Source organism: Falco rusticolus, chromosome Z (genome assembly GCF_015220075.1).
Source record: "Falco rusticolus isolate bFalRus1 chromosome Z, bFalRus1.pri, whole genome shotgun sequence".
NCBI classification, from domain to species: Eukaryota; Metazoa; Chordata; class Aves; order Falconiformes; family Falconidae; genus Falco; species Falco rusticolus.
Genome location: NC_051210.1, coordinates 52938305 through 52956493, shown reverse-complemented (window position 1 = coordinate 52956493; position 18189 = coordinate 52938305). Strand labels below are relative to the sequence as shown.

Sequence of the window (18189 nt, the reverse complement as noted above, 5' to 3'; positions counted from 1 at the left end):
AATGACAGAATTATTTAAGTTGCATTACCTTACATCCAGGAAGAAACTGGAAAAAGTTAAGATTTTTTATGTATGTACACAGTTACATAGTGTTGCAAAATATCAAAAGTACAACACAGATTTCTAAAAAAACCCTACCTTTATTCAGAACAGCTAGCAGTTGTACACATAGGTAATGTTCAGCCCTTTCTTGTAAAGATCTTTTGTAATATCATATCTGCATGCTGCTTAGGTGTGGGTCAGTCTTTGAGGAACATCACAATGGCAACCTATTGTACATAGCAGGTTAGGGCTCTTCAGTTACGAAATCTCATTTTAATTCTGTGCTTACATCACCTGACACTGGTTCTACAAGGACAGACTGGCAGAAGAAATATTCCCTCTCCCCCTCCTAAATATTCTTTCATTGTTCTTATCGTCACTTGTTTCTGACAGATCTCTGATTTGAGGATGATGGTCTGGGAAAAGGGACTGAATCATCATAGGTATCAATAAGTGGGAAAAATCAAAAAACAAACATGTCTTTTAAAATTTATCTGTTCAAGAAGGCTCAGTTTGTATTTTCTGAGTGGCCAGCACATACCCACTATTATCAAAAATGCCTATAACACTATATGCAGTGATTAGATACTAGAATGGCAATACCCAAATGTGGGCCAGGCTAAAATTAGTCATTGAGCTGTTGTCTGAAAGTATTTAACAGGTGTACATTCTCAGCCAAAAATGTCCAGTGAAGAATCTTTTCAAGTTAATGGAACTGCTCTTCTTTTGTCTGGTATTATTTCAATACCCCTTCTTAGATCACAACTGTCAAGACATCTATCTATGAACTAGTCCCCATAAGTTTTCTTTTCAGTGATATATAATAAGAAAAAGTATGATATAGCCTAGCCAGCTTACTGATTTCAGTGTTTATCTCTTAGGACCATTCATACTGCCTTATAGACATCAGATATAAATAATTTTCTACTACTGCTAATATTTCAAAAGCTGAAACTGATCCTATGCACATGTACAAATATGTGAAACTGAACTGGATAATTTTATAGCATTGTAGGTGAAACAGAAGCTTGGCTGGACGAAATTCAGTGATATATGAAATTCAGTGAGGAGCAGAAGGAAATTAAAAAAAAAAAAAACTTTAGAAGGAAATAATGATACCTGGTAGTACTAGCTGGCAGCTAGAAAACTTTCCTCATGTATACTTATTGAACAAATACAATTGAACAATCAATCCTGTTAAAAGAATATGTATTGCAAGAAAGAGTTGACTGAAACTTCAGGACTAAAAAAAAAATAAAATTGTTTTTAGGGAATAAAGTTAGGATGAGTTCCTCAAAAAAATCTGATGACTATGGATACCTTCTCAAGACATCTTAAAAGGTCTTACAGGTTGAGCAGCCTACTCTTGAGTTTCCAAAGAAACTAATCTCTGAAAGTCTTGACTACAGGAATTTACATTGACAACCAAGATATTTGGAATTGCTGTTTCATTTTTTTGAAGGGAGTGCTCTACATTTTAGAAGTTTTCTAACTTATAGCTTTATGTTTGTAATGACTATAGCACATTCTGTACAGTAAAATGGTGTGCAAGAAAACAAAGAACTTGTATATTTAAAATTAAGAAAAAAAAGTGTGACCAAAATATTCATTAATTGAGGAGAAGAGCATATTTGACATTTTTTTCATCTAGGAACATGAATGAAAATACAAAATGTATTAACTATTAAAAAAAACGAGGTATGCCACTTGCCAGAAACTTCGTACAGTACTTACAGGAGTTATTTGATTATTTTCATATATTTTAAATTACTACAAACATAGCTTTTTAAAAAACAGAAAAGTCAACCAACGGGTAACTGTGAAATCTGTAAGATCAAGTGTAAATATCTCGGAGTTGAGCTCAATACCCCACATCATATATTTACAGTAATAGACAGTTATATGTTTACTGATTGTTACAGAATTTATTCTAAACCATTAACATTAGTTACCATGCATATGACTGCATTATAGAAACTTTAAAACACACAGTAACTTAGAAGTCAGCCATGGGAAATGGACCATGTATTTCACAAAATTACTCTTTTTGTATCCTGTTCTGGTTAGTGGTTAAATCCCACCACCTTGTCTTAATAATGATCCATAATTCATTAAGTATTTCTAATTATACTGCACGGAAAGAAAATGTGTTATTTATCCAACATACATTTGCATACCCAAAGAAAGTATTTCAAAATAGTTACTAACATTACAAGTAAATATTTGTTACACTGTAGTACTTTGTAAGCCATTTCAAGAAATCCACATGCCATTCTACAACCGCCTGTAAGGGGTGGGTTTTTTTGAGCTTAAGTTTTATTGGCTACCTCTTCTTTTGTTTCACTACTTCACCAAATCCTTTTGTTTTGTTCCTTAATCTTCCTTGCACAGCTCCCCAGGAAAGACTTTACAACATAAACTCTGATGTACCATTTTCACAGCAGGAACAACAGTGTTCCTCTTCAAAAAGAGGCATAATAAAAAAGAAGACTGTAATGAACATGCTAATTCTGGTCACAAGGTGCTAGATACAGCATGATCACTGAAAGTTCAGGAAGTTTTGGGGAAAGATAATCCTTTGGCTCTTCAAAGGTCTTCTCATGCAATATACAAATGAGGTAAATGTCTTTCCAATGTATGAAGTTCTTGCACCAGTATTTTATTGCTTTCTTTGTTTCTATTCATTCCATTTTCAAAAGCCAGTCCTACTAGCAGCCCCCTGGCAATAATCATTGTGACTCTAAAGCAAACTGTTAAGTCAGATAAACACTGATATACATTGTTTATACAGCTCCAGCTGGAACACAGCAAATTTCTCCTACCATGCAGCTAATACCCAGAATAAGTACAGTCCTTCCTCCCATTCATCTAGAAAAAAGAAGACATCCCACAGCACATTTTCCAAAACTATAGTTGTGCCACTCCATTTGTGTAATTTCCATGCCCTCAAAGATAGCTGTCCCAGATGACAGATTGCATCAAAATAGTTCCTTTCTTCTCATTTCAGTATTACTGGGAACAGTCAAAATAGAGAAATGAGCTCCTATTATCACTGAATCTGTTGCTAGCAGCAGAAACCAAAAATGCAGCACCTTGGATCCATTACCTCTGGTTTTTTTGTGGGGATTTTTTGAACAGTTTTCTTTGTTTAAGCAGTGTAGAAATGTTCTGCACTTCTGAGAGTGTAATAAAAATAATCTCTCTCAATTATCTCAATCTCAGTCTCTGTGTGTATCAATGGACAGGAAAACACTGTTCAGTAAATATTTCACTTTTTATTTTATGCAGCACTGGCTGCTTGACATTAAATCAATCAGTTTCTAAAAAGCATAAAAAGGACTAACTGCCTTAGGCACTTCCCATATAAATTCTACTTTAATTCTTCCATCCTTATACAGTGTCCATACTATAAAGATGCCATATGTCAGTATGTTTATAATGCAGTGTGATCAGCAACAATAGAGAGGATTGTGGGCTAAGAAAACAAACTGCTTTCTGCTTAAGTGTCCTGTGTTGTCTCTCTCATTACTTTCCAGACAGCAAAGAAAAGAAAGCAAACAGCAGTGACAGTAGAATGTACTTAGTAGCTTTACTGGACCTTCCCCATCCTTGCTTAAAACCTGCACTCTTCTATGCTGCAATTGTAGCCTGTCTGGGTAGGCAGTTGAAGCTAAGTTTCTTGAGGTCCATATAGACTTGGCAGAACTTTAAGGAATAATAACAAAATAATAATTTACAAAATGAAAAGCAGGACTCCTTAAAATTAACAGTCACGGAATTGTTGCTGATTCCTCTGCTAGAGGGAGGCACCTAATTTCCTCCTTCCTGAACACTTTATATACTTACATATGATGCCAGAATCCTTGTTCTATAGCCATGAAAAATGTCAGTTATCCACCATTTGCAAGACCAAAAAACAATTAGGTGGCTTTAGCAAGAAATGAATGGACAATAAATGAAAAGCTATTCCACCTCCCATGTCTGCAGACTAGGTTAAGGTTATACACTTTATTGTCTTTCATTGTCTATTGAACACTGGCAAATTGGAATTAAAGTACTGTTCCACTCATAAGGTGCTCAGCACAAATATTTAAAATAAAAAGGTCCAAAACAAATAGCATTGACTTCTCTTGCCTGGAAGAAGACTTCCAGACTTTTCCTTACAAGCCTTGTTTCCCTTCAAATCCAGCATTTTCATGGGGTAAAATCTGTCTTGGAGAGTAGCTGCCTGCTTTATATACAGAAAATCAAAAGTAGTTTCCATGTATCTCATACGTTCACTCTTGGTCCAGACTGTCACAATATCCAGCCTAAAAGTTTAGCCTGTAATGTTTCCTGATTTACTTTGGTAAATACCTAATTTGTACTAAGGCCTTGAAACGGTATCATCTGTAGCTGCCTTTTCTGCCCTTTCTCCCTCTCACAATGCAAAGTTTCAGCACCCAGAAGCTAAGGACTTTCTTGATATTCATAGTTATTAGAGACCCAACTACTACTGACTGGTCACAGTGTAGGAACCAAATGAAATGGTAAAATGTGTAGTGCATAGAACTACTCTTACTCTATACTACCACAGACAGAAAAACTTGCAAGTTTGGCTCTAAAAATTTTGCATACATAGGCAAAAACGTTGCCTGTTCTTTGTTGCACAAATGATTTGTAGCAGTTAAACTGGATATAGTGAAACAAAAATGAATATAGGTAGATAATTCAAGTCCTGGGAACATCCTGATTTCATCAGTGTCCCACATCAGGGTCACAATAATTGTGTGTTGAATTGTAGGTAAACTCTGACTTCCTCTCCAGGGTGCCCTCTTGCAAAAGGCACAAATGCCAAGCTGGGCCTGTGATAGCACCATTATGAAAATATTTGAAGAACATATGGAAGATATGTGTGTATCTTCTGCAATCCAGAGTCACACATTTGCCCCAAGGATAAGTAACGCCTAAGTGGACCACAGATCAAACTCAGTTCACCCTGTTTTGCATTTCATTATGTCTGCTAATTTCTGTTCACATCTATGATATATATTTATTCCTACAGCGGCTATGTGAGGCACAGAGGCACTCTTTCCCACAAAGACATAATCGATGGAGTGTTTTCTACAAGGCTATTGCAGAATGTACAAGATAAAGATTTGTGTAAGTTTGTAAAGCAGAAGCTTAGAATTACTTCTCTTCCAGCTAATGCCCTTAGCAGTGAACTATCTTGGAAAACTACAGCAAGTCATTGTACTTACAGAACATCAAAATTTTAATCCTGCCAAAATTTCCCTACAGTGCCCTGTTACTCTGCATGGCCCTTCCTGTCTTTGTTGTTACCCCTTTATCTAAATCTACAGTCCCAGTATGTTCATGAGTTCTCATTTCTTCCCAGTTTCAGATTAAATCCGCGATGATGATGATGATGATGATGATGATGATGATGATGATGATGATGATGATGATGATGATAATAATAATAATAATAATAATAATAAAAAATCTGCTCCTGGGGCAAAAGTATATTCCAGCAGTTGCAGAAGTCATCAGTATTATGGCTGGAAACAATACACAATCTTTCAAATTTCATGTTTTAATTAGACAATTAATTTTAACTAAATAAATTTATTTAAATATTAGCTTCATAATTAACAAGGTGTGGGTTTTGTTCATCAGGCTTTTGCATACGCATATCATTATCAATGGTTTTTAAAACAAGATCTGATGCTAGTATTGTCTGAAGTAGCATTGAACTATTTGAGTAACATAGGCAGCAGAACCACATAAATCAAGAAATCAGTTAAAAAAAACAATAGGACAAGCAAAGAAACATATTTTGCAAGTTGGTCAGTCTTGATGCTTAGACAACTCTTGCCTTTTTCAACCACTGTGGCCGTAAGTAGAGAGATGGGGGCTGTTGCCTCTCACTACAAATTCAAAAATGAGAACTTTGCTTGGTTTAGAACAGTATCTTTCAAATCACGTGCACGCACATTTCAAGTCCAGAGAGTCTTATAAATACATTTCAAGAAACCCTGAAGACAAAGGATACTACTTCTGAGTTTCCCCCTCCTTCCTTTTCCCATCTCCCTTTAATTTACAGAACTTTACATACAGTATGAAAATATCATTTTACATTCATTTTCAAAAACACGAAAGCTGTGCACGAAAAGCGCTTCTGCCAGTTAATAAAGGGAAAACCTTATCTTAGGGAGTTAAGAAGATGTCCATGGTGCTGTTAAAACATGAACCAATATTTCCATTTTCATTGGCTAGACCAGGAACAACTTTTAAAAGATTACAGAAGGAACAATCATGGCATTTTTTATTTTAAATATTATAAGGCTTTGCTTACACCAGACTAAGAAAAGACTATGTATGCGCTTAGCCTTATTATTTGTTGTATATGTACATAGTGTTGTTAGTTGACTCCAGCAGTTAATAACAGGACTGTTCATAGTCATTAAAATAGCTAATGACAGTATAGAAAAAAATCTTTCAGCTTTCTTAGTATAAATAAAAACCCAACTTCAGAGAAAAATAAGAGAAAACTTCTTGTCACCCTACATTTGTTGGGATAGAAGGATTAAAAAATATTATTTAAATCATAAATTTCAAAAATTATCTTCTAAATTCTACAAAGCTGATTAATCATCCTCAACTCTTATAAACAGGCCCCTAGCAGTTAACTCTGTAAATCAAGTAATGCCATGTAGTATCACAATATAAGACAGTAATCTTTAGTCATAAAACCAACCCTGCAAATTAAAGAGTGTGATATTTCACGAAGTGTCTCCAAAACCAGTTTCCATACATCTTCAGGTGACAGAATGAAACATTCAGGTCATCTGACTACCAGTATTTACTCCTCTGAGTATTATCTAGACAGTAGACTTGGCAGTACATTCATATCCCCCCCCCCCCCCCGCAAAGGATAGCTGAAAGAATCGATTTTTTCCTTTACTGTCTTCAAAAAATTCTTGCCGAAGTGAGACTACAACTCAGGTGATGCATATTTGAAATGGAAGAAATCCTCCTTTTTTTATGTGTTATATCTTGGGGGGAAATCTTGTAGCAGTTTTATCCTCATCTAAAAATTATTTATGCAACTTTTCAAGGTCACTGTTAATTGGACAAATTTCTGTGTAAATGCTGATCACATAAAGCTAAGCCACCCAGGGAAGCACTAAAATGTAAATCAATTGTTTTCATAAAGCAGTGATTTTTAATTGATAATCAATATAATAATGTGTTGTACACAGAATTCCTGTTTCACTTACTTCTTACTTCTTTTCTCCACTGTAATCTCTCATACCCTGCATACTCACATTAATATTCTATGGTCCAAAATTCAGAAACATGATACTCAAGTATGATGTTAAAAAGTTTGTATTTAACAGTATCAGGACTATAATTTGAAAATAACTGTACTTAACTTCCCTGGAGAGAAACTTCTACAGCAACACAGCAGTTTCAGCTCTATGAAGAAATAAATTAGTTATGTTTAGAAAGAACTTACCACGTAAAACAGTGAGTCTTGTGGACACACTTATTTCACCAACACTATTGGAAGCCACACATTCATAAATAGCTTCATCTCGTGGCGTGCGCAGTGGTTGTATTCTAAGAACTGACCCAGATCCATCATCAAACTCTATTACCTATAGAAGGAAACAAAAGCTGTCACAGATGTTGTTACAAATGCCTATCCCTCAGTTAATCTGTTCATGATTAATTAACCTGTTGGTATTTTTGTCATCAAAGCCAGGTTTGCTTTTGAAATATACATACCAGACAAATACCAAACAAAAGGTTTTAAGTGGCAATACCTTGAAACATAGATTGCTGTTCAGTGACTTTTTGATGGCTGCTCTAAGATAGTTTCAAGAAAGGCAGAATGAAAAACAAACAACAAAAAAGCACTAGCTAACAACGGCTTAAGAAAGGATCCTGTAACTTAATGCTCTTTTATCCTGAACTTCACCATCAGCCTCTCTCCATTCTCTTAGCTTAAGTAATCTACCTTCAAATGCCAGTTACATTAATTTTAATCGCTGCAGGCTATGTTCCCACTCTACTAACGGGAGTACAGTTCACTCATTCATTTAGCTCCAAAGTGAAAAAGGGTCAGCAATTTCTGAACAAGATGGGAGTACTCAGGTTAGCTATGCATATAACCCACAGAATGTAAGTAAATTTATCCAGCATTATATTAGAAAGTATGTCACCAGTTGAGAGACTAAAGAATAAGGCTAAACTTTAAGAATTAGTTTTAAAATTGGAATATTTACACAAGAAATACTAACCCTCATATGAGAAAGAATTAATTGAATGGCTTTTATTTCCTTCTTGTTCTGCAGTCAGAATCGTATTGGATTTGATGAGTGCTGCAAACTGCAGACATTGCAAAATCCTTCCTAATAATTAAGTAATAATATTAATCTATTTAATCTATGTTAAAAAAAATATATCAACAGATGTTAGTAATACCATCAGGTAAATGACACTTGTTAAGAAAGGACAGTAACATTTTTTTTTTTTCAAAATAATTAATATTTGGCCTTAACCTCTATGTACATGCATAAAACTATTAGATTACGTGCCTATCACATACATCGGTGTCTGTACATCTAGTAATCTACTAGATCTCTACACTTGTTGAGAGTAAGAGAGAAATACAGTACATGGTTGGGAACTACAGTTATATGCCCATTCTCTTCCCATTTTCATTGTAGGAATTCCTCAGTTTTTTCTTAGCAGTGGGAGAGGTCTAAGTGGAAATAAATTAAAACCCCATTTTTTTTTCTGAGAATAAACCAGTTTTATAGCCCACAGGCTGTATTACTTTTCCTTGTTCTTTAAGTAAAGCCATTGTCCCAAACATACCAAGACAACACAAAATCTCCATCAGACCTTAGCACAAACAAAAGAATAACTAAAAAGAATAACTAAAATTTTTTACAAATTGACATTTATGAGGGAAAGGAAAATTTAACATCTTAAAACAGACAGACAAATAATTTGTAGATAAAAAATGAAAGCATGGGATCCAAATGATCACAACTGTTACACTTGAAGAGAATCATGGTTATGGTTTAAATCTGAATATTGACTAATTCTAGCTGGAGAGCCAATAGAAACTATTGCAGAAGATTGGTTGGGTAAATATTCCAGAGATTAAGTTTCAAGTCTGGTGGCTCCAAAATACATACCATAAAATGGATTTACTTTTCCTGTGATAAGTTCTCCCGTTTTCTGCGTATCACAGATAACTGAATCCTCCCCTTTCCCCATCAATTGAAGTAGATATTTTTATTTTTTAAAAGCATGGAACTATGAACACAGGCAGCCTCATGCCAGAGGGTAAGAATGGTGCAATTTCTTAAACTTGTTTTTTCCACTTCTCTGTTTCTTTTTAAGTTCCTCTGAGAAAGACTTCTTAGTAACCTAAAGTGGATTTATCTAATTCATATTATTTGAATTGGTTTGAAGCAAGAGGAGAAAAAAGAATACCCCTGTATCATATTCATTCATAGTACATACTTCCATTATAAATAAAAGGTGAAAGATTAACAGTGAAGTCCCACAAGATCTTATTGGAGCCTTCAATTTCAGAAAAAAAAATGTACAGCTCTCACCACTAATCTCACTCAGTTATGAGAATGAGCCTGTGAGCAAGAACATTCCACATTTTACGATAATAATCTTCAAACATCTAACAGGCTACTGTCAAGAGAGAGGGAATAGACTGTTAGTTCCCCCATTGCTAGATAAGACAATTGCTATGTACAAGTTCCAGAAAAAAAGTTCAGAGTCCACGAGGGGAAAAAAAAATATAGTAAGGTTTATGAAAAACTGTAGGAGGGTGTCAGTGTTTATTTGAGGGGTAAAAAACCACCAAAGTAGCCCCCAGCATTCCTGAGAAAGAATGTGGATTCAATGGCCTGCTGAAGTCCCTTCCAGCTGTATTTAGTAGGCTTCTATGAAGACAGGTGTCCTGCTAAAAAAATTTCATGCCTTGTAATGCCTAAGTAATCAAACTCAGACAAACACATAAAATATCAATGTAAAACAAGAGGAAAATAAGCCCAACTAACTATTTTCTTACTGGTACAGTTTACATTCTCAGGAATTTCTTGTTTCCCAAATCTTGCATGTATCCTTTTGAATCTAATTTCTACTGCTCTGTTCTTATCTAGGGTCTCTACGACAGGAATTATTGGCCTTTGGACATAAGGAAACTTCTTAAAACTTCGATTTTCTCTGCCCATTATATAACTACTCTGCCCAGGGGTTATAATAAAAATTATAAAAACCTTGGTGTTTTCTATTTCTGTGAATTATGTTCCACCTCACTTGGCTATACAGCTTGTTCAACAGTCCATTAAAGGCTTTTTTAAAACATTTTAAATTATTTCTAACAGTTCCATTTAAATATTTCTAATGGAAATAAAATTACTTTATTTTTGCTTATTCTCCTAGAAACAGGTACATAGGTACATAGAAAACAATATATGAAGCAAATATAGCAAGACATACTGCAAAATAAAACTGAATCAACACAGTAAACATGTACATGCCCAGAATTTCACTGTTTAGAATTGACCCTGAGTGAAAATTTTGTGACCAGAAGAGGATAAACCATGTAGAATTTATGATAAAATTTCTATGCTAATCACTCTAGCCAATTAAAGTTCTGCATACACCCTACAAACTGCAACCAGTTCTTGGCACTAGCAGGTCACACTGAAATCCATGCTTTTATTTCTCATATTGTAGTAAATACACAAGCAAAGAATTATACTGGTTAATGAACAAATTCTAATCCCTTTAAACATTTATTGAATAAAAAAGGAATAAAAGAAATTTAGTTTATACAAGAAATGCAATTCTTTTCTGCTGATGTAAATCTATCTTGAAGGACAGGGCAAGCAATCTCCCCAACTACTACTAAAACTTAACCCAGAAGATTTCAGTATTTAGTCAACTTTTAATAGGTATGTCTTAGATCATTCACTCATAAAATACATCACAACTATTCTATATACAAATCAGTAATCTTCCAAACAGTAGTTTTCCTAATGCAGAAATCTTTTACTTAACATTGAAAATAGTGAAGAAACAAAGTGAAAATTAAACATTCTTAGTGCCACTTTTGGTATACTTTTCACAAGCCTTATCCCATTTTCTCATTTTTTAGCTCATGTTAAAGGTCAATCTGTATTTTATATTAATTCTTCTTGACACTAAGAAAGGGAATAATATTTGTTGTCTTATTTCTCCCAAATAACCAGTACCCTTTGAACAGATTATCTCCACGTTTTCCTTTAATTGAAGGTTGTGGAGAGAAACAGCTTTCTCTAAAGCCTTTTCCTAGGTTCTTGTTTGAAAAGAATCAAAGGAAAGGAATTTTACATTTCCTCTTTAGCAGCAGGAACTACAATGTCCCTTTCAACTCTCTCTGCAACAGTGACAGCAGAAGAGTAGCAGCCCTGGTCTGTTCAATGCATACTATCACAATAGGAGATGGCTCTCTCTGGAGATAGCAATCATCGCTCAAGTAACTTCCCCCCATCTCCTTCATGGAAAAGATAGCAGGCTAAACAGAAGCGTGTCAAGGCTTCCCAGTTAGATCATGCTAATGATCATACTAAACGTAGTGATCTTTAACAGTGCTATGTATAACCACTCTGCAACATAAAAACTTCCTGAGACTGCTCCCTCCAAGTTATCCCTGATAGTCATACCTATATGCTTAATCGCTGAAAATAAAGCACACTTATTGGGATTTGAAGCGAGGTTGGAATTAATGTTTTTCAGAGGAACAGAACAATGGACCTAATACCTCAAATCTCTGATTGCTGACTTTCTTTCCCTTTTTGTTCCAGACGATTTTAGGTCTTGGATCTCCTGTGGCTTGACAGATGAATGAGGCAACTCCTCCAGAAACTCCTGTCTGGTCAACGGGAGTTCTTGTAAACTTTGGTGGTGCTGAAAAAAAACAAAAAATAACAAAATTAATCTAAGTAGCAACCATAAAAAATAAGCCATGCCAAAATTTCAAAATGAAAAAGGAGGAAATATTTTGTTTTTCCAGTGACAATATTCTCCTGCAAGAGAAAGTATTAAGAAAAAAATAACTAAGGGAAAGTACTTACAGATTTTATTAGTGAAATGTATATTAAAAAGGAAATCTGATAGCATCAGAATAGCAAGATCACACATTATATTTTATCACCATTATAAATAAAAAATCAGATTTGTCTTCTGTTGCAAAATGAGCTTATCAGCTGGAATAAGATCATGATTCATGACTTAATGTTATGATCACAAGATGTCATGAAAACAGAATTCCCACCTTTGAGCGATTAAAATCAGTGACACTTAGAGAAAGTATTTTTAAGTTTGCAGTGGTGGAGGTAAATGACTATGTATTAGGAGACCATGCAGGAAGGACTATAACAGATTTATGCCTGGGCAGTTTCACACATAGCTCCTGTTTGGTCCCAAATTATTCTACTCTGTCAAAAAGAAGTGAGAAAAGATCCAATTATTGTAACAACAGGAGAGGAGAGAAAAATAGACAAATCATTTTAGAAGCAGGAAAAGGCATTTTAACTATTGTCTTTCCTTTTATTTCTGTTAAAACTTACTTAAAATTCATTTATCAGCCTTGTGGTGAAACAAAACTTTTGAACTTACACCAACACAAGACATGACTTCTAAAGACTTAATATAAAAATCTATGAATGATGTCTAACCACAGTACAGATATGTTGAAGAGTTACTGTAAATATTTACATAATTCTCTTTCTTAGCTGTGATTTTTTTAGTAATCTGATACACTTCATGCTGATTTGAATTATACAAATACTTAGGGGCAATAAGTTATGAAAAATCCAGACCTTGTTGTATGTAGTTGCTCTAAAGCAGCTGTTGCAATTGATTTTTGCTCTCAATTTCAACTTTCAGCAGTCAGATCCTTCCTGTTCTCAACCTCTTCACTCTTCTTCACTTTCCTCTCTTAATTCTGACAGGTATGTACCTGTCTCACACTAGCCTTCATTTCTAAGTTGCTTCTCTTCTCTTCTATGTCTAACAGCTTATTCTGCTGAACTGGTCTTTCCACAGCTAATATCTTCTTGTCAGCATGTTTACTTAAATGTTAGAAACCCAGCAGACTGCAAGTATGCACATATGTAACACTGGAAGAAATCCTGAAATAATTTAAAATGCCAAGGAAATGCGATGTAGCCATTATTACTAAACAAACTGAACATATTGTTCTTATGTTGCTACATTAAGTATGAAAGCATACAGATTGTCCTAAGTTTATGAAATGAAATGAGTTTTTATACTCTACCCCTAATGTATAACATACCAAAATCAAAGATATTTTTGGAAAAATGCAGTAAAAATCTAATGTTCCTGAAAATCTGCATGTTTTTTTTCTTTAACAGAAATGTCAGGCAGAATTTTTATTGCTCAACTTTTCAAAACTTCTCTTGATGTCAAAAAATGCCAAAACTGTGGCAAATAAAACACACTTCAATCAAAGAAACTAAAAATCTTTTCCCAAGGCACAGCTTTATGCCTGGACCACAGAAAAGAGGGAAATGTATTCTGATGAAGAGTATCTGGGTTTCACCAAAACTGCTAGCTTTCAGTCCTTTTCTATACATGTATTAATTCAGCACTCTGATATGTCAAGAGACATGACTGAATCTGATATGCTGATACTCTGTGGCACAAGTTGCAATTGTGTGCCGTCAAGTGAAAAATGATGCACCGCCATTCTACTTTTATTCTCTGACATTGTGTGAATTCAGTGTTTAACCTCAAACCAACGAAAGATAGTGCATGGGCAAGTCCATCAGCACAGAGTAACTGCATAGTAGCTCATAAGCAGCTTTTAATTCTAAATTCATGCCTCACTCATATATTCAGTGACTGCTGAACTGATAAATTCAGCACCAATAAAGTACCTTACTTCCTTAGAGACAGGGCCTATTTTGGAATATTTGCCAACCTTGCCATGCATTACAAGGGTCAAGGAGGGAAATCAACTCAATTTAAGAACCGTGCTATGCATACATTCCTGCAACACTTTACTTAATTATATTGGGACCAGGAGAACTACAAGATTTTTAAACAACAAAAAAGATTATAAACACAACCAAACCAAACCAAGGAAAGACCATGCTGAGCTATGCTAAATTAGCTCTAAAAGTGTGTGTGTGTATGTGTGTGTGTGTGGGGGGGGGGGGGGGGGGAAGAATAAAACAAACAAACAAAAACAACAAGACTCCAACAACTAACCAACCAACCAAAAAACCCCACCATATACTACTATTTGGTTTTATGTCACTGCCAATCACCATGATATCTATCGTTGTCATGCTTTTACTAATATGCAATACATAGTATTACAGAATCACAAAATCAGAGAATGGTTAGGGTTGGAAAAGACCACTGGAGATCATCTAGCCCAACACCCTGCTACAGCAAGTTCTCCTAGAGCAGGCTGCACAGCCACATCCAGGTGGGTTTTGAATGTCTCCACAGGAGAATCCACAGCCTCTCTAGGCAGCCTGTTCCAGTGCTCTGTCAGCCTCAAAGTAATAAAGTTCTTCCTCATGTTCAAATGGAACTTCTTGCGTTGCAGTTTGTGGCTGTTACTTTCTGTGCTTTTGCTTGGTGTTACTGAAAAGAATCTGGCCCCATCCTCTTGACACTCCCCTTAGGACATTTGTAGATGTTGATAAGATCCTCTCTCAGTCTTCCCTTCTCCAGGCAAAAAAGGCCCAGCTCTCTCAGCCTTTCCTCCTAAGAGATATGCTCCAGTCCCCACATCATCTTTGTAGCCTCTGCTGGACTCTCCCCAGTAGTTCCCTGTCTCCTTTGAACTGGGGAGCCCAGAACTGGATACAGCACCCTATGTGCAGCCTCACCAGGGCAGAGCAGAGGGACAGAATTACCTCCCTCAACCTGCTGGCCATGCTCCTCCTCATGCACCCCAGGATGCCACCAGCCTTCCTGGCCACCAGGGCACACTGCTGGCTCATGGGCAACTTGCTGTTCACTAGAACTCCCAGATCCTTCTCCACAGTGCTTCCTTCCAGCAGGTCAGCCCCAGCCTGTGCTGGTGCGTGGGGTTGTTCCTCCCCAGGTGCAGGACCCTACACTTGCCCTTGTTGAACTTCATTAGGTTCCTCTCCACCCAGCTCTCCAGCCTGTCCCGGTCCTGCTGAATGGCAGCGCAGCCTGCTGGGGTATCAGCCACTGCTCCCAGTTTATTATCATCAGCAAACTGGCTGAGGGTGCACTCTGTGCCTGCGTCCAGGTCCCTGATGAGCGAGTTGAACAGGACTGGAGCAGCACTGACCCCGGGCACAGCGCTGGCCTCAGCCTCCAGCCAGGCTCTGCGCCGCTGATCACAGCCCCCCGGGCTCTGCCGTCCAGCCAGTTCTCAATCCACCTCTCTGGCCGCTCACCTGACCCACACTGCCTGAGCTAATAACGATTAATGATAACAATAATTTCAAAAAGATAAGTAAAGGAGAGTCCCTTCACTCCTGATCAGATACTCAGAGACAAATTCTCCATTACTGCAGTGCAGGTAGACACAAGAGCCTGCACTAAGTTACACCATGTGACAACTTACCTTTCTCATTACTTCTGAATACAAATAAACAAACAAACTCCCCTTCAACTCCAACACTCTGCAAACTGTACAGCTTTTTAACAAATAATGCATAGAGGAATATATATATTTTCTACCAAACTTGACAGCTGTTAGAGGTACAAAACTTTTCTGACAATTCCTTCATCTAGGACTGAGCCAAACCTGGTAAAGGACTGCCACTGCTTTAACCCTTTATAAACTGCTTACTGGCTTCTGCAGAGCTGTATCTATGCAGTAGAGTTACAGAAATAGGGCTGAATACCTCATGTGGCTTTGGTAGTGACCTGAAGAACAGTGTTTTGCAGTCCTACTGGCCAACAATTAGTAAAGTTTGTTAATTAACACCACTTACAATGAAGTGTTAGAGGCAAAAGACAAGCACGTCTGTTACGTAATGACACAATTCCCTATTTGTAACCATTTTTCAAGAAAAACAAACTTTTAGGGTTGTATGTAAAGGCCACATTACTTTATATGAAGATTGATATTATCTATCTACATCAACATAAAAGCTTCACATTCCAAACAGAAACAAACAATGGTAATGTTTCTGTTTTACTTAGACCATGGTCTAGCTGGAAAAATAATGTATGTGGCTAGTCAAAGTTTCATTTTGTACAAATAAGTAATTCCTGCAAAACAACACTGGCACAACTCTTCCTCCAGTGCCTAATTTTGAAAGTAAGACAGTTACCTTTGAGGTATCATATGATATCAGAGAAGGCCAAATTATCATTAGAACATAGATAATTTTATCCGAAACAGGAAAATTAAGTAGTCCTGCACAATTCAGACATTTTAATGCATACAAAGGTGGTTTTCAAAAGTTCATCTTTAAATTCATGAAATTAAAATTCAATTTGGCAAACAGGTTATACTCTCTGCTTCACGCTTAGCAGCTGCACCACAATAATAATAACATCTGCATGTTTAATTGGTCTTGTGAGGACAAACTCATTTATGGTCAAGAGATGCTCCGACTATGGTGACAGACGCCAGCCATAGAGAAAGATAGGTATTATGTAATCCATCTTCTTTTCATTATTCAGTTAACATGTTCTTCTCCTTACATATAAAGTGACCATCACCAGCATAAGGGTATGTGAAATCATAACCCAGCAGAACCAAAAATGAAAAGTAGTATTAGTTGCCCTTATCTTTATAAAGGTTGTTAATGAAGGTTTGACACAAATTATCTCCACAATTAATGTTGTCAGTTTCTTGACATTGATTCTGACCTAAGCTGCTAGACACTCTGACAGCAAACACAATTACACTGCACACACAGTTGTACTTATTAACGAGGGCACTCTTGATTGAGAACTGACAACTACTTTCAATGTCCCTTAACAACAGCAGTGCAGAACCCAACAAAAACTCTCTGCAGTACACTTCATTAAGCACAGTAACAATCTATATGGGAAACTTCCACTGCAATTAAATCTGCCAAAAAAATTCACATGTAATAGGTTGCTAACTACGATATCACAGCCTTTCAACACTTCTCAAATTCTGCTTGCTCACATTTCAATAAAGATGCAATTAAAATAACAGAGGTGTAATTAAAATATCAGAAGTAAAATCCAGTTAAAATCAGCACCTCATATTTCTGGACTTGAACTCTCTTGTGGGCACCATCAAAACTGCAGTAATACACAAACAGCACAAGTTTTGTTTATTTCAGCTTTTTTATCTACCAGTGCATACTCAGATATTTGTGCCGATACTGAACATTGATACCTTGTCAAGGAAAAAAATAACAACATAACAGCAGATTTTCATCACTTGGACTGATGGAGAGTACCACAAGATTTGTCATCTAAGGCCTGAGGGTTCCCACTCTGCTGCTTGTTGTGCACTTCTTGTTGGGACTTCTGAGAAGCTCCGGTGACAGCTATGAAACTACTCCAAATGACACTCTAATAGATGAAGGAAAATTAAATTTTACTGTTAGCTCACCTTAACTATATTAAGCTTCAATATGTTTGTTTTAATTAGTTTAAAGCCATAGATGTTAAGACAGCTGACAAGCAGTCAAGCTGTCCACCCATGGGGCACAGGAACTTCTGAAATAGACACAGTTTACCATTCTCCAGAAAGAAGCAGTCCTTCTTCACATATTGAGGCTCCATGAAGTGTATTTATAACATGACACTAAAATAACTCACTTGGATTGGAATATTTTCATAGTTCTGCATGAACATAATGCATCTCTTTCTTCTCTTTTTGCATTTCCACAATGCCTTTTGTAAGTTTAAGTACAATTCTGAAGTTTGCTTACAAGACTATCTTTACATTTTCAAATTTTCTGCAATGCAATGTCAGTTTCCTAGGCTGACCATTGGGTTTATTCTTCCCTGAAATACGAAATCAAATTACATACTTACAAGCAGGGCGTTACAGGCAGAACAGGTAGGTTACATTTTCTAAAAGGTCTAGCGGTAAAATAGCACATTCCTAATTTGTACCTCTAGGCTGTG

At 36.2% G+C, this 18189-nt stretch overlaps 1 protein-coding gene across 1 annotated transcript in view; it reads right to left on the bottom strand.

Moving 5' to 3' along the window:
* The window catches only part of PTPRD (protein tyrosine phosphatase receptor type D), a 376747-nt gene that overhangs the window by 211584 nt on the left and 146974 nt on the right, over positions 1-18189 (bottom strand). Inside the window, exons 3-4 of the mRNA XM_037374079.1 lie at positions 11870-12015; positions 7544-7685 (exon numbers count right to left, since the gene is read on the bottom strand). Of these exons, the coding sequence (XP_037229976.1) occupies positions 7544-7685; positions 11870-12015 (288 nt within the window). The remainder of the gene's footprint in view (positions 1-7543; positions 7686-11869; positions 12016-18189) is intronic.